This window comes from Corticium candelabrum, chromosome 13, assembly GCF_963422355.1.
Source record: "Corticium candelabrum chromosome 13, ooCorCand1.1, whole genome shotgun sequence".
NCBI classification, from domain to species: Eukaryota; Metazoa; Porifera; class Homoscleromorpha; order Homosclerophorida; family Plakinidae; genus Corticium; species Corticium candelabrum.
In genome coordinates this window covers 5,458,906-5,481,405 of record NC_085097.1, presented here as the reverse complement: position 1 = coordinate 5,481,405, position 22,500 = coordinate 5,458,906, and the positions used below count along the sequence as shown (strand labels likewise).

General features: G+C 43.9%; 8 protein-coding genes across 8 annotated transcripts in view; 7 read left to right on the top strand and 1 right to left on the bottom strand.

Annotated features, from left to right (window-relative positions):
• The window catches only part of LOC134189280 (glutamate dehydrogenase, mitochondrial-like), a 14,436-nt gene extending 13,369 nt beyond the window's left edge, over positions 1-1,067 (top strand). The window contains exon 12 of the mRNA XM_062657515.1: positions 756-1,067. Within this exon, the coding sequence (XP_062513499.1) occupies positions 756-875 (120 nt within the window). The 3' untranslated portion in view covers positions 876-1,067. The remainder of the gene's footprint in view (positions 1-755) is intronic.
• Positions 1,068-1,134: 67 nt separating this feature from the next.
• LOC134189281 (SCO-spondin-like) lies at positions 1,135-6,677 on the top strand. Its single transcript, XM_062657516.1, has 11 exons — positions 1,135-1,197; positions 1,303-1,471; positions 1,550-1,689; positions 1,757-2,051; positions 2,126-2,158; positions 2,344-2,463; positions 2,547-2,654; positions 3,863-3,982; positions 4,043-4,201; positions 4,268-4,382; positions 6,283-6,677. The coding sequence occupies exons 1-11, from the start codon at positions 1,177-1,179 to the stop codon at positions 6,530-6,532; spliced, it is 1,530 nt and encodes a 509-aa protein (XP_062513500.1). The 5' UTR covers positions 1,135-1,176; the 3' UTR covers positions 6,533-6,677.
• Positions 6,678-6,893: 216 nt separating this feature from the next.
• Positions 6,894-8,187, bottom strand: LOC134188416 (uncharacterized). The gene has a single exon (XM_062656587.1). The coding sequence runs from the start codon at positions 8,178-8,180 to the stop codon at positions 7,041-7,043; it is 1,140 nt and encodes a 379-aa protein (XP_062512571.1). The 5' UTR covers positions 8,181-8,187; the 3' UTR covers positions 6,894-7,040.
• A 251-nt stretch (positions 8,188-8,438) lies between these two features.
• On the top strand, positions 8,439-9,798 carry LOC134188413 (uncharacterized). The gene has a single exon (XM_062656584.1). The coding sequence runs from the start codon at positions 8,446-8,448 to the stop codon at positions 9,562-9,564; it is 1,119 nt and encodes a 372-aa protein (XP_062512568.1). The 5' UTR covers positions 8,439-8,445; the 3' UTR covers positions 9,565-9,798.
• Positions 9,799-9,938: 140 nt separating this feature from the next.
• LOC134188415 (histone H2A-beta, sperm-like) lies at positions 9,939-10,827 on the top strand. The gene is made up of 2 exons (XM_062656586.1): positions 9,939-10,258; positions 10,375-10,827. Exons 1-2 carry the CDS (start codon positions 9,980-9,982, stop codon positions 10,597-10,599), a joined length of 504 nt encoding a protein of 167 aa, XP_062512570.1. The 5' UTR covers positions 9,939-9,979; the 3' UTR covers positions 10,600-10,827.
• A 2,523-nt stretch (positions 10,828-13,350) lies between these two features.
• LOC134188414 (uncharacterized) lies at positions 13,351-17,476 on the top strand. The gene is made up of 3 exons (XM_062656585.1): positions 13,351-13,491; positions 14,970-15,044; positions 15,109-17,476. Exon 3 carries the CDS (start codon positions 15,291-15,293, stop codon positions 16,368-16,370), a length of 1,080 nt encoding a protein of 359 aa, XP_062512569.1. The 5' UTR covers positions 13,351-13,491; positions 14,970-15,044; positions 15,109-15,290; the 3' UTR covers positions 16,371-17,476.
• A 1,514-nt stretch (positions 17,477-18,990) lies between these two features.
• Positions 18,991-21,611, top strand: LOC134188570 (core histone macro-H2A.1-like). Its single transcript, XM_062656736.1, has 8 exons — positions 18,991-19,326; positions 19,498-19,741; positions 20,091-20,098; positions 20,145-20,219; positions 20,346-20,436; positions 20,499-20,588; positions 21,049-21,223; positions 21,287-21,611. The coding sequence occupies exons 1-8, from the start codon at positions 19,048-19,050 to the stop codon at positions 21,450-21,452; spliced, it is 1,128 nt and encodes a 375-aa protein (XP_062512720.1). The 5' UTR covers positions 18,991-19,047; the 3' UTR covers positions 21,453-21,611.
• Positions 21,612-21,684: 73 nt separating this feature from the next.
• The window catches only part of LOC134188412 (nucleosome assembly protein 1-like 1-B), an 18,612-nt gene continuing 17,796 nt past the window's right edge, over positions 21,685-22,500 (top strand). Inside the window, exons 1-3 of the mRNA XM_062656582.1 lie at positions 21,685-21,800; positions 21,866-21,951; positions 22,007-22,053. Coding sequence (XP_062512566.1) covers positions 21,778-21,800; positions 21,866-21,951; positions 22,007-22,053 — 156 coding nt within the window. The 5' untranslated portion in view covers positions 21,685-21,777. The remainder of the gene's footprint in view (positions 21,801-21,865; positions 21,952-22,006; positions 22,054-22,500) is intronic.

The following is a 22,500-nucleotide window of genomic DNA, read 5'->3' as shown; positions in this document are numbered from 1 at the left end:
ATCATATGTATAGTGCATGATATGTATAGTGCATCATATGTATAGTGCATCATATGTATAGTGCATCATATGTATAGTGTATGACATATGGTATATAGTCCATGACATGTAGTGCATCATATGTATAGTACATGATATGTATAGTGTATGACATATGGTATATAGTGCATGATATGTATAGTGCGTCATATGTATAGTACATGATATGTACAGTGCATGATATGTATAGTGTATGACATATGGTATATAGTGCATCATATGTACAGTGCATCATATGTATAGTGTATCATATGTTTAGTGTATGATATATGGTATATAGTGCATGATATGTATAGTGCATGATATGTATAGTGCATCATATGTATAGTACATGATATGTATAGTGTATGATATGTATAGTGTATGATATGTATAGTGTATGACTTATGGTACGTATATAGTGCATGATATGGATAGTGCATCATATGTATAGTACATGATATGTATAGTGTATGATATGTATAGTGTATGACATATGGTATATAGTGCATGATATGGATAATGCATCATATGTATAGTACATGATATGTACAGTGCATGATATGTATAGTGTATGACATATGGTATATAGTGCAGGATATGAACAGTGCATCATATGTATAGTGTATGCCATATGGTTTAGAGTGCATCATATGTATAGTGCATCATATGTGCATACTGCATGACATGTATAGTGCATGATATGTGCTAACAATTTTTTGGGCTCGGCTTTCTAGCAAATCATGTCACGAGCTCACGAGTACAATCTCGGTCTCGACCTCCGCACGGCGGCGTTCGTCGCCTCACTAGAGAAGATCTACATTGTCTATCGGGACGCCGGTCTCACTTTCTCATAGAAACTCACGTTTTCCATCGCGTTCTGCACTCGATCGCAACACCAAGTTCTCTAGTTGTCTGAACTATAATTTAAACTCGAGTGCATGCTTTTTTTACAAGTCGAATCTCATTATTTACGATTTGTGGCTCATGAGAGAAATGCGACTAGAATTGTTTGAACGTATATCTCGTTCCACGTGCGTCGTTTTCGTGTCTATATATACCGTCCGCAGTCGCGTGATAGTGCAGCTCGAAAGGGAGCGAAAACTATGCGTAGGAGACTGTTGAACTCTCAAAGTGTGTCGGACAAACGTGGCGGCCATGAATCTCTTGTGGACGACGGTGAGTGACGGCATGCACTCGAGTTCGACACAGTGGCGCACGTTTCTTGCCTTTTTGTGTCGTTTACGGTTTGTCTAGTTTCTATTTGGCGTTGTTGTCGTGCAGGTTGCTTTGCTCGTCTTCACGTGCGGCTGTCAAATGGTCTCCAGTCAGGTTCGGTACAGTGACAGAGAGTTGGCGGCTTTCTGTGATGAGCGGGAATGTCAAGGCGCATGCGAGATTGTTGAGAGTCCGTACCTCATCTTTCCCGTCACGCACTGCAGGCCCCCTGAAGGTCACTCACCAGCAATTCTAGTTGCCGCGTGTTGTGGTAGTTAGTAACTAATCAATGAGCCGTACGGTTGTGTTGCAGACGAGCAGCCTATTGAGTTCTGTGACATGACGAGTGCGCGGGTGATTGGCGGCGACCCCCTCAACTGCCGGACTAGAGACGAACTGCTTCAAATTGCGTCAAATGAATGCCAGGGTGGAACCTACGTGACCGCGTTTGAGGCACGTCGCACAACGCTTCGTGTCTTCGAGTTTCCTTTCATACTTTTTGTCTTTTATTTCATTTAAGGTGCGCGAAACTTGTTTGGACTTCTCGTCGTCAGGCGAATTGCTCTACCAGTTTGCACAGTTTTTCTGCTGCCCTGTAACGGAGCGGCCGTCGTTAGGATCGAGCTCGGGTCTAAGCGATTCCGGTTCCGGTACCGTGGACCCCTTCATGGAACTCACTCTGGAACCCACTATAGAACCCAGTACGAGTCCAAGTGTTTCCGGTTCCGGTAGGATGGAACCGAGTATGGGCTCAATTGATTCAAGCTCAGGAACAGTGGAACCCAGCAGTATGGATCCTAGCATGTCTGGCTCAGGTCGGTTATCTAATTATCTAATTCTAGTAGAGATATTGATATTAATATAATTTTATTGTTGTGTTTATGCGAAGGATTTCAAAGTGGATTTGGATTCTTACCAACAGGTAAGACAAGCCATCAGTTGCATGTATGTCAAGTTGTATTTTTACACACACACACACACACACACACACACACACACACACACACACATGCACAGACACACACACACACACACACACACACACACACACACACACACACACACACACACACACACACCTATCTATACATGTATATTGTTGTATAGCATCAACGCGTCCGTGCTTGTCGTCAGAATTCACGTGCAGCTCCAATCAATGTATTCCATTGGACTATCACTGCGACGGCATTGCGGACTGTACCGACGGATCGGACGAAACGAACTGCGGTAATATATTAGTTAATTAATTATTTATTTATTTATTACAAATTGCGTCATCAAATACTGCGTCACCATTCGTTGTTATTTAGACTGCGTTACGGACAAGTTCGTGTGTGACAATGGGGAGCGAATACTCTTGACTGCTCGATGTGATGGTATGACGGACTGTGGTGACGGCAGCGATGAGACCACCTGTAGTGAGTGGCTGGTTATCACGTTTATATTAATCAATACAATATAGGCATTATGTTAACATTATTACAATACAAATATTAATTGATATTAACAATATATTAATTAATTTAATATATAAAGCCCAAATTGTCTGTCTGTTGTTTGTGTGTCTGTCCGTCTGTCTGTCTGTATATCTGTCTGTCTGTCTGTCTGTCTGTTGTCTATCTGTCTGTCTGTCTGTCTGTATACCTGTCTGTCTGTCTGTCTGTATATCTGTCTGTCTGTCTGTCTGTCTGTCTGTCTGTCTGTCTGTTGTCCATCTGTCTGTCTGTTGTCCATCTGTCTGTCTGTTGTCCATCTGTCTGTCTATTGTTCATCTTTAGATCTGTCTGTCTGTCTGTCTGTCTGTCTGTCTGTTTGTATATCTGTCTGTCTGCCTGTTGTCCATCTGTCTGTCTATTGTCCATCTTTAGATCTGTCTGTCTGTCTGTCTGTCTGTCTGTCTGTCTGTTTGTATATCTGTCTGTCTGCCTTTCTGTCTGTTGTCCGTCTGTCCGTCCGTCTGTCTGTCTGTCAATACATATATTTTCAAAGAACAACGCTATTACATTCTAGTCTGGCCCAAACGGCCAACGCCATAATTTCTGTCTGTCTGCCTATGTGTTCGTGATACACGGTCACGTCTTTTGTCCGTTTGCAACCGAAATCGGCATGCACACTCGGCACGCGCAGAGAAAGGTTGACATATAAAAATAATGCACGGGGTCCCCCTCGAGGGGACGACCCCGCGTAAAATTTCTCGATGACGCAAACGCTATACCATCCAGTTCGTTCGAACACACGCCCAAACCGGTGCTGTGTAGACTGTACATGTCTTCGTCCTTTGCAACACTTCGAGCGATCGAAGATTTCAGAAATTTCTTGCCGATTGAAGCCGCTCTTGTACACCGCTTGCGTTTCTCTCTACATTCTGATTGAATTTGGACCAAATCCAACCTACACGTTTCTTAATCCGAGCCCTACACGAAGAGTGTGTCGATTACTACCGAAAAACCAGAAGAGCAAGATTCGAATTCAATGGCACATCCGGGATCTCGCAACAAGATTGCACGTGATGCGTCCAACAAAAGCATAATATTAGCATAATATATCATCGTTAAATATTATTATTATTATATAATGTTAATATTAACTTAATAATTAAATTTACAATCTCTCTATTTCATGTCAGGTTGCAGTACATCCGAGGAGTTCACTTGTGCTGACGGCAGCTGCACTAATGCGACGTGGCGATGTGACGGTATCATTGACTGCACGGCAACTGGTGGTGGATTAGACGAAAAAAACTGTGGTATATATGAGACTAAATGACTCGAGTTTCTCACCATATATAATACAGGACTATGTGTAGAGGGTCGTCCGTGTCCTTTGCCAACGCATTGGCGGTGTTCTTGCAATGGACTATGCATCAGTCGAGTGTTACTGTGTGATGGGTTCAACCACTGTGGTAACAACGCCGACGAATTGCCTGAAGACTGTCAATCTAAAGCGAATTTCGCCGTCGACAATGGTAGTCGAGATTCATCTAGAATACGTTGGATCTATTTCTTTATCCGATTTTGTGATCTGTGTGTAGATGATGAGAAGAGAGACACGCAGGGGGGCATGAGTGTTGTTAGCAAATTCGTGATTGCAATGGCAGTGGTGGCGGTTTGTGTTGCTGCGCTGTTTCTTCTCGTCTACATTAGAAGGTCAGTGTATGTAGATGTAACGAAATTTTGAACCAGGGCCATAAATGGACAGGGAGGGGTCGGTTTTTGGCCACAAATGGACCGGCTGCGGGTGGTTCAAAATTGCACTTAACCCTGACTCTAACCCGAATCCTAGTCTCTAACCCTGGTCCTTTCATATGGCTACCACTAATGAACTGGGGTCCACTTATTGCTAGGGAGTCCATTTATTGCCGGGGGGCATTTATTGCCAGGTGTCACTCATTACCCGGAAAGTCCATTTATTGCGGGGTAGTCTCACTTATTGCTGGGGGTCCACTTATTCCTGAGGGTCTACTTATTGCCGGGGGTCCACTTATTGCTGAGGGTCTAGTTATTGCTGGGGTCCACTTATTGCCGGGGGTCCACTTATCGCTGAGGTCCATTTTTGCTGGGCGTCCACTTAATGTTTTCCGTCCACTTATTCCTGGGTCTACTTATTGCGGGGGGGGGGGGGTTCCATTATTGCTGGGGTTCACTTAATGCTGGGATCCACTTATTGCTGAGGGTCTACTTATAGCTAGGGGTCCACTTATTGCTGGAGTTCACTTATTGCCGGAGTCCATGCTGGGGTCAACTTATTGCTGAGGTCCACTGATTGCTGGGGTCCACATATTGCCGGGGACTACTTAATGCTGGGGGTCCGCTTATTGCTGGGTGTCTACTTATTGCTGTGGGTTCAATTATTGCTGGGGTTCACTTATTACCGGGAGTCCACATATTACCAGGAGCCCACTTATTACCGGGTCCACTTAATCCTGGGCGTCCAGTTAATGCTGGGGTCCACTTAGTGCTGGGGGTTTACTTATTACTGGAGTCCACTTATTGCCGGTGTCCCCTTATTGCTGGGGTCCACTGATTAATGGACGTCCACTTATTGATGGGTGTCCACTTATTGCCGGGCTCCACTTATTGCTGGGGGTCCACTTATTACTGGGGGTCCACTTATTGCTGGGGTCCACTTATTGCCGGTGTCCCCTTATTGCTGGGGTCCACTGATTAATGGACGTCCACTTATTGATGGGTGTCCACTTATTGCCGGGCTCCACTTATTGCTGGGGGTCCACTTATTACTGGGGGTCCACTTATTGCTGGGGTCCACTTATTGCCGGGGTCAACGTATTGCCGGGGTCCACTTGTTGCTGGGGTCCACTTATTGCTGGGGGTTCAATTATTGCTGGGGTCCACTTATTGCTGAGGTCCACTTATTGCCGGGGTCAACTTGTTACTGGGTCCACTTATTGCTGGTGGTTCAATTATTACTGGGGTTCACTTATTGCCAGGGGGTTCACTTATTGCCGGGGATTCACTTATTGATTAGGGTCTACTTACTGCTAGGCGTCAACTTAAATGCTGGGGTCTACTTATAGCTGGGGTCCACTTATTGTCGGGTGTCCAGTTATTGCCAAAGTCCACTTAATGCTGAGGGTCCACTTTTTCTGGGCGTCCACTTATTGCCTGGGTCCACTTATTAATTAATGAGTGTCCACTTGTTGCTGGGCTCCACTTATTGCTGGGAGTCCACTTATTGATGGGCATTCACTTATTGACGGGGTCCACTTATTACCGGGGCTCTTATTGCCAGTGGGTCCACTTATTGCCAAAAGGGCACTTGTCGTCGGAGGGGCTTATTGCCGGAAGGGTCACTGGTTGGGAAGATCACTTGTTGCCGGGGGGGTCACTTATTCCTGGGAAGTTACTTATTGCCTGGGGCACTTGTTGCCCGGGTATGTGTGTGTGTCACTTATTGCCCAGAGGCATTTATTGCAGGGGAGGATCCATGCACTCCTTGGCGTGTCATACCCAATCTATGCTCAATCACCCATACAGCTCTGGTGTACAAATATACTGTTTTTTTACCTTTTTTCTGTTTGTGTAATAGACGGAAACGACAGTACAAGACATTAGAATCTGTTGGTCTAATGGAGAAGAGAGCAGAAACGTTGTCGTTTCGCAATAGTAGCTGGTCTGATGACGACGACAACGACGACGAAGCTCTTCTCATATCAAAGGAGAAGGCTGCAAATGTCAAACATCAATTCGCTGGATACAATAATCCGATTTCTCCTGATGAAATTACGTTTCATCACAAAGATTCTGGCGATCCTTGTTTCGATGACTTGATGATGTGATGGATACTTGGTTACACGACAGTCAGTAAGATCGATGATAAATTTCGATCATCAGCATGTGCTGTGTCGTATTATTGGATTTCTGGTTGTATCGTCTCTGATAATAAGAAAACAGACTTTCAACCAGTCTGTAATGCCAACCTAAGTGCCCGACTGCCAACGACAAGGACTGTCTATGTGTGATGTCACATGACGTTGTATCTGGTGCAATTGCACATACCAAGTGCATTTGAACCAGAAACTTGTAAAGGCGAACTGCCTGAAAACCGACGTCATCAAACAGTGCACAATCAAACCAAAACAAAACAATTCGATCCCTAATCTTTGGTCAGCATAATATTTGTTTTCTAGTCGGCATATGTAATCTCCACCTTTAGTTTCAAATTCAATTCATAAACACAGCCATCCATATATGCGAACAATCTAATAAATTACTGACAAATGCCTTGTGTGTACAAGGATTCTAAAAGCATTGCTGTTGTTCCATGAGATATCTAGTCCATGAAACCTAACCTTTCGGTATATGTGGCTTACCACAAGTCGGGTTGTGAGGATAGGTATGATCGTCGACCGCACGGACAATCCCGGTCCCCTTCAAATCCAACCAATCAACAAACGTATCGTGAGCAGTCTGATTCTTAACCATAATTTTGGACCACGTCCGATCGGCCAAACTCTGGCAATGCTGAATGCAAGCGTCAGTGAACAATCCATTGGTAGTCGATCGAATAACCGGTTGCAGTGTTTGTAAGAACATCGTTCGCCAACGAGCGATCAACTGCATCTGACTCTCATTGCAATTCGGAGCCTTACAACCGACCTGTAATATGTTTTGAAGCTGCCACGTGTCATACTCAGCATTGAATACAAAAATGGGTGTTTTAATATATGGGTATGTGTACTGAGCCATGAAACACTGCCAACGTTCGCTCTCTTCTTTCGAGCGAATGCAATCACTGTTGACACCTCCACTGCAATTCTGCATCTCAAAGATATGCTGATATTGCCCTCTGATGTACATCTCCCCATGTATGTTAGCTGCATCAATAAAGTATCCTGCATCTGCCAATCCATGCACTTTGATGTTTGGAAACATCGACTGAACATAATCCAGATGCAAATATGTAGACAGTCCACCAGCAGAGCAGCCAGTAAGAATGATAGCTTCCGCCTTATCTATTTGTTCCTTTTGTATGAGAGCGCTCAGGACGGCATTGAGAATTGGATGACCGCGGAAGTAGATTTTCTTGTCATTGACTGTTATTGGGTCATTGACGTTACCGGAGAAAGACGCGCCGTCGCAGTAAGGCACAAACACGACTGAATAGTTGGCAAACTCTGGGTTCACATCCGGGTCATTATTGAGAAATCCTCTCAAGTGAGATGTCCGATTCCAGTAGGTTGACGAACCCAACCACGAAGAAGCACGATAATAGCAGTCGCTTTTATTGTAGCACCATCCACCGCCTTCCAAGTGAATAATCCATCGATTTACCGACGTTTTATCGATGTAATAGCCTGGTGCTGAGCCGTCGAGACAAACGGCGCCGTCATTTACAGCGTCGGGCAATAGAACAAGGTTAGCTACGCGATGAGCCTGTGAGAAGCATAAGACACAAGAAATAAGAAGAAAAGCTGAGGCGGCCATGTCAAGTGACGGGCATTTATTAGTCAGGTCACGTGACCACGTTTGTTAATTTTAATGACACTTCCGCGCATCAAGCGATCTATGTGGATTTCTATTCATTATGTGACATGTACTTTACGTATGATCTACTACTGAGTGACATCTATAGTTACCTAGATCAAAGCCGTAATATAGTTATCTAGAGCTAGCACTCAAGGAAATATACGGGACTTACGATAAGTAGCATCACGTGATCAAAATAGCAACCGTTAGTCACATGACAAGCATGGCCGGGACCGTTCTTGTTTTTGTTTTTCTTGTCTTATGTTGCTCACAGGCTCAGCGCTTGGTTAACCTTGTTCTGTTGCCGGACGCTGTGAATGACGGCGCCGTTTGTCTCGACGGCTCAGCACCAGGCTATTACATCAATAAAACGTCGGTAAATCGATGGATTATACACTTGGAAGGCGGTGGATGGTGCTACGATGAAAGCGACTGCTATGGTCGTAGTTCTACTCGGTTGGGTTCCTCATCCATGTGGCAGAAGGCAATGCAGTTGAGTGGATTTCTCAACAATGACCCGGATGTGAACCCAGAGTTTGCCAATTATTCAGTTGTGTTCGTGCCTTACTGCGACGGCGCGTCTTTCTCCGGTAACCTTGATAATCCAATAACAATCAAAGACAAGAAAATCTACTTTCGTGGTCATCGAATTCTCGATGCTGTCCTGAACTCTCTTAGAGAGAAGGAACATCTAGATCAGGCGGAAGCTATCATCCTTACTGGCTGCTCTGCTGGTGGACTGTCTACATATCTGCATCTGGATTATGTTCAGTCGATGTTTTCGAACATCAAAGTGCATGGAATGGCAGATGCGGGATACTTTATTGATGCAGCCAACATACACGGGGAGATGTACATCAGAGGGCAATATCAGCATGTCTTTGAGATGCAGAATTGCAGTGGAGGTGTCAACAGTGAGTGCATTCACTCGAAGGAGGAGAGCGAACGTTGGCAGTGTTTCATGGCTCAGTACACATACCCGTATATTAAAACACCCATTTTTGTACTCAATTCCGAGTATGACACGTGGCAACTGGAGAGCATATTACAGATCGGTTGCAGACCTCCGAATTGCAGTGAGAGTCAGATGCAGTTGATCGCTCATTGGCGAACGACGTTCTTACAAGCACTGCAACCGGCTATTCAATCGACTACCAATGGATTGTTCACTGACGCTTGCCTGCATCATTGCCAGAGTATGTCTGATCAGTCGTGGTCCAAAATTATGGTTAAGAATCAGACTGCTCATGATACTTTTGTTGCTTGGTTGGACATGAAGGGGACTAGGAATGTCAGGGTGGTTGATGATCATACCAATCCCGACAACCCAACTTGTGGTTAACCATGTACATCGAGAAATCAGGCGTCATGAATTAGACATGAAACAACTGCATTGCTTTTTGCATCAGTGTGCGCTTATGGCATTTGTCAGTAAATCATTGGGTTGTCTGCAGGCGGATAACTGTTTATTTTTTGTGTTTATTTTTAATTCTTAACTGAAAGTGGAGATTATGTTTTGCACTAATTTTATGGTTTGTTATGTGCTATTGCACCAGTACATTGTGTCTATATAACAGCCTCATGTGGTGATTTAGGCTCAAAGCGGTCTGGGATAGCGAGGCATTTTGCGGACCTGAACGGGAGCCACACTGTCCACGCGAATGATCCGCGTTAGTCGACCGCTAATTACTAGATAAACAAACTGAGCATGCTCAGCCTCGCACAGTTCCAATCATCGACTTGCGCGGGAAGGTAGAATGTCCGGACGTGGAGGCAAAGGCCGCAAGAAGTCCGTATCGCGATCGGCTCGCGCAGGAGTGCAATTCCCCGTCAGCCGCCTTCAGCGCTATCTCCGCCAGAGCGTCACCAAGCGCCGCATCTCGGCAGTCGCGCCCGTCTACCTTGCCGCCGTGCTCGAGTATCTTTGCGCCGAAGTTTTGGAACTGGCCGGCAACGCCGCACGCGACAACAAAAAACATCGCATCATTCCGCGCCACATCCTACTGGCTGTGGCCAACGACGACGAGCTTCATGAAGTAAGATGCGCGCGCAGGTTGGCGGGTAATTTTGTTTGAATTTTTTATCTTTTCTATTGTCAGTGTTTTTACTAAAGGGCCTCGTTGAGAGTTAACCTGCGTCTTTACTATTGCAGCTCTTGAAGGGAGTGACTATTTCACAAGGTGGTGTTCTGCCTCACATACTTCCGCAGCTCCTCAGGCGTAGAACTCCTCAAACGTTTTCCGTGCGCAACCCGATGAGTCCGGCCCCTCCGTCTCCCAAATCTCCAGTAGCAGGTAAGAAGAAAGGAGGCAGACAGGCACCGAAGAAGGCTCCGCCGAAGTCACCAGGAAAAGCTCAGAATGAAGAAGAAGGTTGAGGAAGAGATGCGCAAGTTGTAGTGGCTTGCCGTGGCTGTATGTGGCATTCTTATAAGTTGCTGTGCTTTGGAGCTGTTTTACTCACTAATTTTGCGGTGAAGTTGTTGTACAGACATGAGTCTTTGAATAACAGTGACACTGACTGTCTGAGATTGTTTTAGGTCACAACAGTGTGTGTTGTGTGTAGACATGACGACGAATAGAATCGTGAGTTCAGTGATCCAGAGTATTGGGTGTAGTCTCTAGAACATACGGGCAAACGGTACAGAATGACAGACTACCAGCATTCTCATCTACAGAGTTTGAGGTTTTCCTTCTAGAATTACAATAGGCTCAAACTGTTGTCAACTTGATGCAGGCACAGCTCATGTCACGCATTTTAAAAACGGTGTGACTCTGAAGTGTTACTTTCCTTCCAAATTTTTTTCACTGCCTGTAACGGAAACTATTGAAATTTTGATTACAAATGTCCAACAAATTAGAACGGATTTCTAAATTCTTTGTTTTAGAAATAGGCAAAAATTCCAATATATTTGTACTGTACTATAGTACACTCTACGTACTACAGTCCTTTCACGCATTAGATGGACTGAGGAATTCAGGGCGTAGCAGGAGTATAGTATGGGTTTCCGAGGTCTAATTAATATCGATGGACAGCTCTTGAAGAGCTTAATTCAATTATAATAATCATATATTTCTTGCTATGAACAGAAGACCAGCATAAGCAACTTCCGGAATTGTAATGAGTTAGCGGGTGGAGACAAGCTTAATCAGATCAATGTAGAGACAACCCCAATGAGATAAGTCTTTATCAAACTAAGAAGGGGTGTAACAAAATACTAATGACACAAACAATTAGAAACTCGTGTACAGTACAAGCAAGCATTTATTGGTTTCCTGTGACTTGCATTTGATCTTCGTCATAGCTCTCTGTGGAATCAGACTCACCAGCATCTGACTCTTCGTTAGGGTTTACTTCAATCACCATATCTAGTGGTTTGCGTCCTTGTGACAACACATGCTAAGAATGCAATCAGTATAAGATAGCTTCTTATACAAACATAACATCCGGCTTTCTTGATAATCTGTTTAGCTAAGGTCCAACCCTCAGGCACGAGTCCATCTAATTCGTGAACAGACTTTAGAGTAGTTCGTGTGGCCAAGAGGGGAGCGGTCTGGCCGTGCAGACTACACAGCTGTGTATGCTCATTCACATACAACAGATTTATTTCTACCTGGTGAGACTAAAAATATTGTTAAAATTCTATTTGATTTCACCCTCCTTCCAGACTTGTATAGTACAGTACATACTTTACAGGCTCTATCAAAAATTGGATGACACAGAACATGCGCAGTTACCACTTCCTTACGTCATGCACAGTGAGCTGCAGCCACGTGCTAGGCTTCTCCCATCACGTGCAGAAAGCAGTCTGGATTACCGTACTGTATCCGTCTCTATTTTGGCATACATGTCAACAAACTGTTACTTAGGTCTCTGACACCCCAGCAAGATGTAGTCTGCACCACCTCACATCGTCAGTCGCTAGGTATATTGTTTCAGTGCACGTGCAGATACTTTGTACTGGTTTGGAATTGGTTGGTCAGGAAAATAGTATCCATCATCTTCAAGTGGAAGTATGAGGATACTGCAAAGCATCACAGCTGCGATGATCATGAGTTTCAGTTATTCTTGTTAATTAGACTGCCGTCACACTTACGAATGACAATTCTCTCTTTCCATGTTCTGTGACCATAAGCACAGCTACCTCGGAGCATTAAACCGCCCTCTGTGTTCTAGGGCGTCTTGTTAGCCTCGAACTTCCAGACCAGAGTGCGCGCTCTCTGGTCTGGAAATTCGAGGCTAGCGTCTTGTCGGCATGGCTTCAAACGCTTTCCCGTATGTTCTCTTACACGTGACAGGCAGATCTAGATGGTCAAAAGTAGGAGGAGCGATAAGAGTATACGGGAATTAAACTATTGCGCTTCGTGTTTCTTCTCTTTTCCGGTTTGTTTCCTGTGTTACGATGGCCTTGCCACGACGTTTTTACAGCGATGCAATGGATGCCAGCTCATTGGTGGATACGACAATCGACAACGATCCGTTCCACGGAAGCGACGACGACGAAGATGATTTTGATGTACCAGAGCAAGTCGTCGGCGAGGCAAGAATCCGTGGCGTCTTTCGGACGATCCACCTCCACGTCAAGTAGCAGGTATTGTGAACTACGTTTGATGTAGCGTTTACTTTTGTGAGCGAGCGAGTTTCTCTGATGCCTCATACGGGTACTCTGAATGTCCGTACACTACACACACTGTACAATACAACCCCTACCCCCTGAGGGAATCGTTTAGGAATTGATAAATTCGATTCATTCTTTGCTAGTTTTGAATAATTATAAGGTAAACATAAAATAGCCTACGTCATGTGACGTCATTACTTGAGGTGTTTCTATGGAAACGATGCTCACCTAGTTAGGTGACTGCGTTGCACCACCCCTACACCCAGGGACAGCTGGTACAAATCGATCATTGTTTCACTTTGTTCTCTAGGGTGTAAAAATTGACATTTTACATTATGTGACATCATTGTGTGATTATTGCTATGGCAACAATATTGAATTAGGCAAGCAGCGTTAAACATAGAGTGTGAGTTGTGACAGTTAATGCTGTTCTTAGCTAAATATAGTAACATAGAATAAGTACTTAAACTACTGTTTACCTGACAGAGCAGCAAGCAGTGGAATATCTCCTAGAAGCATCTCAGGTTGAAGAGTTGGGTAAGTATATTAGAATTCTGCTTACCATTTTGCTTGCTTGAAATTGAAAATGTGTTACATGTGAGTCAATGGTAACAGATACAACGTTTGCAGATACAACTGGTGAGACTGAAGGTGAAGCCTTTTCGAATGCAGGGCCTTAGCAAGCATTGAAAATTTGGTTGAGCAAAACAAAGTACAGACGTTGGCATAATTATGGAGCCACTCCCATATCAGTTGAGGCATTGAAATCAACAATTCCTGATTTATGAATATACCCGCTGACCCGCTGATTCTACATCAAATCGTGCTATTTAGGTATTTGTATTGTTCTGATTGGACGCTTTGACAACCTGTAGCAACAAACGATTAGAGAATGACCAGACTAACCACCGCCACCATACATTACCGTGTCCAAACTGTTCATGTTGTGACGTCACAAGAGCAGACTCACAATATCAGGGTTCAAAAAATCCGGTTGCCAAGTCGCCATATGGTGACCACTTCTAGATGGCTGGCGACTAAACGAACAGTGTGGTCGCCAATTTGGCGACTAGAAATATTTGGTAATTTCTAGTCTTTCATGGCAGCGGCTCTTGGATTTGAACCACCTGCTCAGCATGTTGCCGCCTTCTACGTCTACCATTTAGTGGCACCCTGCAACGAATGCCGTCTACTCAGCACCTTTGTACATATCATGTAACAAGGTATCACTTAACAATCTACTGGGAGTCGTCGACCATCATTTTTATGGACTCTACTGCCTGTACCGATCTGATTGGTCTGTGCCATCAGCTCCAGACAAACCCAACTAAAGACCTGCAGTTGTGTATTATTTTCAAACAATCACGGTCACTCCTATCCTTCATATGCTACACCAACAAATCCAAGTCAACAGCTCTAGCATCGATGAGACGCCATTGCGCAGCAGCTTCTCCCGAATGAAACACGAAACCTGCAGCTAATCATAGTTCGTAGTTGAAGGTGACGGCAACTGCCTATTTAGATCTTTTTCTATGCTGTTCAAAGGAAACGAAGAATCTGACCATCTTGAATTGAGACAAATAAAAACTATTTTGTAGATCTCGCAAACGATGGGCGTAGGAAGTGGCAAACAGCTTTTTCCGCAGCAAGCTGCCTGAGTGTAAATGTCTTTCTATCAAAAGAACTACCAGGTACGTCCAGGAGCTTATAATTAACTTTTAAATTGATTGAACTGACAGCAAGTAGCAGTCATGTAGGTCACACATGATCACTTCCAATCTCAGACATGTAGATGGCACAATCAGAGTCATTACCTCACCATTATGACTTGTTGTAATTTACCAAAAAGTGCAGCTATTGCTGTAGATGCATGAACTTGCAGTGTCTGAGAAAGTTCAATAATTTTTAAATCTGAGTCACATGCTCAGGGCGGCTCCACAATTATGCCCATGTCTGTAATTAGTTAATATTTATTAATTAGTTAATATTAATTAATAATTCCGGAAATTTGCCCTAATCGTTGATTGGCAAAAACTCAACTTTGAGAAAATGGTCCGGACCGCTTGCTACTGCCCTGAAATGGTACACTACATTTAGCTGAACGTTTGTAAACACTGATGACGTTACAGAACGAACCATAAATGAACCTGAACAGCCAGACCAAGCTGAACCAGATGAACAGGAGGAGTTTATTGACCCGAAAGGTCTTCTGCTATTACATTATAATTTTAACGTGATACATTATGTAGCAACTCTTCTCTGATTTAGACTTTGTAGATTACGAATACACACTAGTGGTATACGACGACAACGATGATGACAAAAACAGGGACGAACCTGAGGAAAGTGGAGATGGTCAACATGATGACGTTCAATCACTTGGCAAGTTGTTTGTACTTCATTGATGTATTATACATTAGTACATATGCTCTGTTTCAGATTCTACTCTCATGCAATCCAATCCAAAGAGACGACGAACAACACAATCATCACAACCATCTGATACATCAACTGCACCAGCTCCTGATTCACCGGCTTTATCATCATCATCGTCGACACTACCACCTTCTCCATTACCATCTGCTACTATCAACCAACTAAACTTACCTATAGCTTGTCAATCTGCCTGCTCGCATATCTACTCTGCTCCCAGACCACGTGCTGGAATAGCTTGTGTTGCTATTATCCAATCTGCTGCTGCTTCTGTCCACCAACCAGCCGTTACTGCTGTCTACCAACCTGCTGTTTCTGTTGTACAAACTGTTCCTGCTGCTTTGGTTTTAACTGTTTCTGCTGTTGCTCAACCTGTTCCTGCACTTGTCGTTCCTGTCGTTCCTGCTCCAGTTGTTGTCCAACCTGCAGCAGCAGCAGCAGCACAAGCTACTGGTTTGATAACTGACCCCGTAAAGTCATATCAACTGAACTGGTCTAAAGTTGACAACTACCAACAAATCCGGCCATACTTGGGACCAGCTGTCGGACCAACTTTTAACGATCCTACAAGCACTCCACTGTCCATCTTTCTCAAAATATTTGACAACGAAGTCTGGCAATTAATTGTAACCCACACGAACACGTATGCCAACTGGATCCGAGCATGTGAGCCAGAAAAGCACAAGGGATCGTGGAAAGATGTGACAGTGGAGGAGCTTATGAGATACATTGGTCTTGTCATAGCAATGGGAATTCTCAAATTTCCAAGGGTAGACTACTACTGGAAAATGAAGTACACCACAATTATGACAACCGGGATTTCTGATGTAATGCCGAGAAACAGGTTTATGGCTATCTCAAGGTACTTCCACGTTTGTGACAAGGCCAATGAACCAGCACGGGATTCCCTACACTATGACAAACTATATAAGATCCGATCGTTCAGTGATCTTCTGGCCCGGAAACATCAACCATTATACAACATTGGGCCAGAAGTCACCATCGATGAGGCAATGGTACCGTTCAAGGGACGCATCGGATTTAAACAGTATATAAAAACAAACCAACAAAGTGGGGATTCAATGTCTGGACACTGAGCGATGCAAAAACTGGATACATCTACCGGCAAATAGTCTACACCGGTAAACGCATCGACGGTGCTATCGAGCAGGGTAACCTGGGCAATAGAGTTGTCTGTGGCCTTCTTTGAGGATTCGAGGGACGAGGTCACCATCTTTACACGGACAACTTCTACACGAACCGCAATCTGTGTCTTCACCTGAATGACCATGGGATTTACGCATGTGGAACTGTCAGGAAGAGCAGAAAGGGGTACCCACCAGAGCTGCAACTTACGCCAGCCCAGGAGAGACGCACAGAGACGGGCACAATCGACTGGAGGAGATCCGACGCCCTTCTCTGTGTGACTTGGATGGACAAACGCCAAGTGAGTGTGATGTCAACTATCCACTCTCTCAAAGAACAGAATCGATGGTCGGAAGTGCGACGATGGCAGGGCAGAGAACGAATGATTCTCGACTGTCCTATTGTAATCCGCGACTATGACATGTACATGAGAGGTGTGGATAGAGGAGACCAACTCATAAATCTCTATAATGCGGGCAGGCGGACCAAGAAGTGGTGGAAACCGCTCTTCTTTCATGAACTTGAGTTGCAGCTCCTCAACTCCTATGTTCTCTACAAGAGCATGGTGAACAATAAAGAGCCGTTACTCCGCTTCAAATCAGAATTAGTTGACAAGCTAATTTCTGGTAGGACGTATAGACAGCCAGTAGGACGTCCACTCCAAGTCCCACAAGACAGACGTCTCTCGAAAGCACACAGACATCTCATAAAATATTGAGACGACACAACAGAGCGCCATGTATGTAAAGTTTTTACACACACTCTACAGCACAACAACATTCCAGCAGGGCAGGCACCTAGAGTAAACACTTATTGTTGTGACTGTTTAGTTAGTTTATGTCATATGCCCCAAAGGCAATGTTTTTATAAATATCACACTGTAGAAAAATATTGGTTGTAAACAAGTTTGTATTGTATTGCACATTGAAGTTGTGCAACTCAATGTTATAGTACCTACACGTTTTGTTTGCTTTTTTTGGTGTTTTTGTTGTGTAGAAAATCTTTGTTTAGATTTATTGGTTTTGAAAATTATAGAAATTGGATTTGCTTGTTATAGAAATTGTTAGGCTATATTGGAATCTGTGCATAATTGTTCTTTTACAAAAATTATATACAAACCTCCGCGTGCTTAGCTGAGCCTCCATAGCTTAGCCTCGAACTTCCAGACCAGTGAGCGCGCGAAACAATCTAATCTTAGCGCGCGTCGTTGGTCTAAGAGGTATTACTACAGTGTCCCTAACGCGTCGGGCAATGATTCTGAACAAATTGTCAACTCGTATACACCGCCTGGGCATATAGGTAAGGCAAAGTACAGTCACTAACGACGTAGTTTTGTAATTACGTAATGAATGAATGAATGATATATTTCAGTTGCACCTCAAAACAAGCCATAACCTACACAAAACACCAATAGCAACAAAGCCTAGTCATCGCTCTATGTGTGGAACTATATAAAACGTCGTCTTCCGTTGTCGCTCTACAGATTTGGCCAATTTTCTAAACACGTGACGAGTTTCAGACACCCGGATGTTTCAAAAATCGTCGTAAGTCTTTGTACCATAACCTAAACATTCATCGTCATCGTAGTTCAGCTAGTTAAGAATGTGTTCCAATCATTTACCATTCGAGTAGCTAATAGTCTCGCGCAGCCAAACGTTTCTAAAAACGGAAGTATTTAAAAACGGTCTGGCTACGCGAGGCAAAGTAGCTAGGCCTACAGGGCGAGCGCAAACTTTGGACAAAATAAAAACAAATTATTTATATACACGCACGCTACAACAACATAGCAATTATATTTTCAATCAGTATGTTTCTTGCACGCTCTAGTAATGTACAGTGAATTTATTCGCAGTGGATAACGCGCGCTCAGCTCTTCCCATAATGGGATAAAACTTAAAAAGTTTAGATAAACAGTTATCATTCTATCACGATAATACAATCACTAGAAAAGCAATACTGACAAATCATGTCAATGTCAACTGACTCCTGTGCTGGAATTAGCCTTGTTTCCAGACTCACTCACGCTAGTCTTGTTTAGTGCCCGTATTCCAAGCTCGTTCAAGTCAATTTTAGGAATAAATTACTTACGTTCCCCGTGATCTTACGCACTTTAAAAGACTCGTCATTGAAAAAAATGAAAAGACAAATTGGTATTATTTTATTTTTTTTTAAATTATTTTTAATTATTTTTTAATTATTTTTTAATTATTTTTTAATTATTTTTTAATTATTTTTAATTAATTTTATATTACTCATATCCTCTATCTTCATTCCAAGTACTGTACCCTAATTTTACATCTACCCCTCTTCCTGTAAATACATGTACCCGAATTAGAGCACGTCAAATACCCAAGATGTTAGATCTTTAGTCAAATATCTACTACAGTATTTCGCAGTCTAACGCGCGTGGTTAGACGTCCAAATCACATGACCGGAAACAAAGTTGCTATGGTAAACAGATTCGTTTCCGGTCATGTGACTCAAACTTTCAACCACGCGCGCTAGACTACACTATAAAAAGGCTGTACATTACACACCCTAATTACTACAATTAGCTAAACAAACCGGGCATGCTCAGACGACCCGGGGTCGTTCAGTTCCAATCGTCGACTTGCGCGGGAAGGTAGAATGTCCGGACGTGGAGGCAAAGGCCGCAAGAAGTCCGTATCGCGATCGGCTCGCGCAGGAGTGCAATTCCCCGTCAGCCGCCTTCAGCGCTATCTCCGCCAGAGCGTCACCAAGCGCCGCATCTCGGCAGTCGCGCCCGTCTACCTTGCCGCCGTGCTCGAGTATCTTTGCGCCGAAGTCTTGGAGCTGGCCGGCAACGCCGCACGCGACAACAAAAAACATCGCATCATTCCGCGCCACATTCTACTGGCTGTGGCCAACGACGACGAACTTCATGAAGTAAGATGCGCGCGCATGTTGGCGGTACTTTCGTTTTAACTTTTCTAAACAACCTTCAAACGTCGATAAACCGTCTTCTTTAGTTATATCTCTATATATTATGTATTTTCGAGGTTTTTTTACGAAAGGGGCTTCATTGGGGGTTACCTGATTTCTTTGTTATTGTTGTAGCTATTGAAGGGAGTGACTATTTCGCAAGGTGGTGTGTTACCTCACATACTTCCACAGCTCCTCAAGCGTAGAACTCCTCAAACGTTTTCCGTCCGCAACCCAATGAGTCCGGCCCCACCGTCTCCCAAATCTCCGAAGGCTCCCAAATCTCCAGCAGCCGCCAAGAAGAAAGGAGGCAGACAGGCACCGAAGAAAGCTCCACCGAAATCACCAGCGAAAGATCAGACCGTAAGCGAAGAAGATGGCTAGACGAATGACGAGAAAATAGAGAAACAAATGCGCAAGTTGTAGCTTGCTGTGGCTGTTTGTGGCGTGTGCTGATTAGTTTCTGTGCTTTTCGTGGGAATGTTTTACTGACTGATTTGGCTGTGAACGTTGTAGTACACGCATGTGTCTTTGAATAGCGGTGACTGTTTGGGATCGTTTTAGCTTGCGACGGTGTGTGTTGTGTATGTGTTTGAACATTACTAAAATTCTGAAATATCACGAGTTCACTGATCCAGAGTATTAGTGTGATAAAACACGGCAGACTGAATGTATTAATTGAGAGAGTCACTGTCAGTAAAATAGACTCAAACGATCGTATATTGTAGATACTTTGGTAGGTTGCTTGTATTGTCGTCTGATGTTGGGCCATTTGTGTGAAGGCTCGTCGAGTTAAAGGTCATGCTTCGGCGTCCATCACTGTTCTATCCGAAAAAGTGCTCTTTCTTGGACAGAAGGTTGGCACACACACACACACACACACACACACACACACACACACACACACACATACCACACACACACACACACACACACACACACAAGAATCACTGTTTTGATGTGTGATGGATTATGTTACATAGTTGACTGTGATTCAAGGCGATATTGCATCGATGGCTACCGATGCTGTTGTTCATCCTACGAATAATAGTTTCTTTCTCGGTGGGCAAGTTGGTGAGTTTAAGTCGCTGGCGTGTAGTGTGTATACCGTGTTGTATTGTGATTGTGTTTGTGAGGTGCTGCATTGAAAGCTGCGGGTGGTGCCACATTAGACAGAGACATCACTGCCAGCCAGAACAGCCATGGGACCTTGAAAGAAACACAAGGTTTAGTGTGTGTTGGGTGTATTATAACACACACACACACACACACACACACACACACACACACACACACACACACACACACACACACACACACACACACACACACATGCACGCACTGTGACACAATGTGACACACGCGCACACACACACACACACACACACACACACACACACACACACACACACACATGCACTCACTGTGACACAATGTGACACACACACACACACACACACACACACACACACACACACACACACACACACACACACAGTTGACTGCATGCAGATCTCTTCAATGCACCGACTTGACAAGATTGACGGTCACATGTGTTTGACATGTTGACATTATCACTGATCTTAAATCAAATAAATGGGGTTGAAAGATGGTGGCAAACCACCGTGTTTGTATGCAATCATGTGTAACATGTCTTGCCTAACTCGTATGCATCGTATACATTAGCTGCCATTTCTCGTGCCGGAGATTTGCCATCATCCCATATCATTCATGTCCACTCTCCGTCGTGGGGATCGGCCAACTCTGAGCCCAATCTCGAAAAAACCGTGAAAAATGCACTGAAAGTGGCCGATGACAACAACCTGAAAACAGTCTCGTTCCCTTCCATTGGCAGCGGACAGTACGCTTCTCAGTCAGATTTAAAATTTATTATATTAAATAATTAATTGTGTATTTTTCAAAGGAATGGTTTTCCTAAACAGACGGCTGCTCAGATTATTTTGAAAGCGATCAAGACGTACTTTATGGGTGTTATGACCTCGTCGTTGAAGCAGATCTACTTTGTGCTCTACGATTCTGAGAGTATCGGCATATACACTAGCGAGTTGGCCAAACTCGACGACGACTAGAGACATCGATTGTGCAACTTCAAGCAGTCAGTGCATCGCAGAATGAATTTGATTGACATTTTATACTTGAAATTGTTGTTTGCCATTTTTCTTATTTTACTCAAATTTTATTGTTTAGCTGATTTGTGATACTAGAACTGAATTTGTGGTGTCTTGGTTGCACAAATTCGTGTCTATGTCTGTTTCTAACGCACGTTAGATTTTCCAACTCAAATCCTAGTTGTTAACGTGCGTTACGCTTATTCCCGCGCATTGAGCACGTGTTGTTGTGTTCCTCACGAACGTGTTTGTGTCATTCACTTCAATTTTCTGATCACCGATTACGATGGCTGACGAAGAAACTAAGCCGTACGTGTTTTACATTGATTTTGTTAGGGTGGGCCTCTTTTGGGGTAACACGTGGTCCACTTCAGTGCAGAAGGAGAGGAAACCACTGAAGCAGCCGCCGAGAATGACGACAGTGATGGAGATGATAAAGAAACAGGCGACAAGTCAACAAGTAGATTTTGTTAGTTTCTGGAAATTTCATCTTGTGACGTCATCGTGTTGTGTAGTCGTTTCCGATGCGCTGAAGACTCCGGGCGTTTTGGAAGCCGTCCAGGTGTGTAGGGCGTGTGACACGAAATGTGTTGATTGTGTTTAGAGCACAAGCAGTGAATATGAAATTTATTGTGATTTTATTGGTGTGTGTGTGTGTGTGTGTGTGTGTGTGGTGTGTGTGTGTGTGTGTGTGTGAGTGTGTGTGTGTGTGTGTGTGTGTGTGTGTGTGTGTGTGTGTTACAAATTTTTGGACTTGCAGCATTTGAGTCCAAAGCATAATGACACTGCACTATTACTTAGTATTGTCAACACTCCAATTTCAAGTACCTGAGTACTTAGGTGCTAAAGTATCAGGGCTCGTTTTTACTAATGCCTAAAGCCTCGTTCACAGTAGGACGCTGGCACGAGTGTCAGCGTCACACTGAACATGTCAGCGTCCGCGACACTTGCACAACTCTAGGTGAGCGTCCACTACGCTGGAATAGAGAAAAGTTCTAATTGAGCTTCC

Coding starts and splice junctions, on each gene's coding strand:
- LOC134189281 (XM_062657516.1), top strand. CDS start 1,177: ATGAATCTCTTGTGGACGACG. Junction 1,198..1,302: donor TGAATCTCTTGTGGACGACG/GTGAGTGACGGC, acceptor GTTGTCGTGCAG/GTTGCTTTGCTCGTCTTCAC. Junction 1,472..1,549: donor GCACTGCAGGCCCCCTGAAG/GTCACTCACCAG, acceptor GTTGTGTTGCAG/ACGAGCAGCCTATTGAGTTC.
- LOC134188416 (XM_062656587.1), bottom strand. CDS start 8,180: ATGGCCGCCTCAGCTTTTCTTCTTATTTCTTGTGTCTTATGCTTCTCA.
- LOC134188413 (XM_062656584.1), top strand. CDS start 8,446: ATGGCCGGGACCGTTCTTGTTTTTGTTTTTCTTGTCTTATGTTGCTCA.
- LOC134188415 (XM_062656586.1), top strand. CDS start 9,980: ATGTCCGGACGTGGAGGCAAAGGCCGCAAGAAGTCCGTATCGCGATCG. Junction 10,259..10,374: donor ACGACGACGAGCTTCATGAA/GTAAGATGCGCG, acceptor TTACTATTGCAG/CTCTTGAAGGGAGTGACTAT.
- LOC134188414 (XM_062656585.1), top strand. CDS start 15,291: ATGCAATCCAATCCAAAGAGACGACGAACAACACAATCATCACAACCA.
- LOC134188570 (XM_062656736.1), top strand. CDS start 19,048: ATGTCCGGACGTGGAGGCAAAGGCCGCAAGAAGTCCGTATCGCGATCG. Junction 19,327..19,497: donor ACGACGACGAACTTCATGAA/GTAAGATGCGCG, acceptor TTATTGTTGTAG/CTATTGAAGGGAGTGACTAT. Junction 21,224..21,286: donor CCTTCCATTGGCAGCGGACA/GTACGCTTCTCA, acceptor TATTTTTCAAAG/GAATGGTTTTCCTAAACAGA.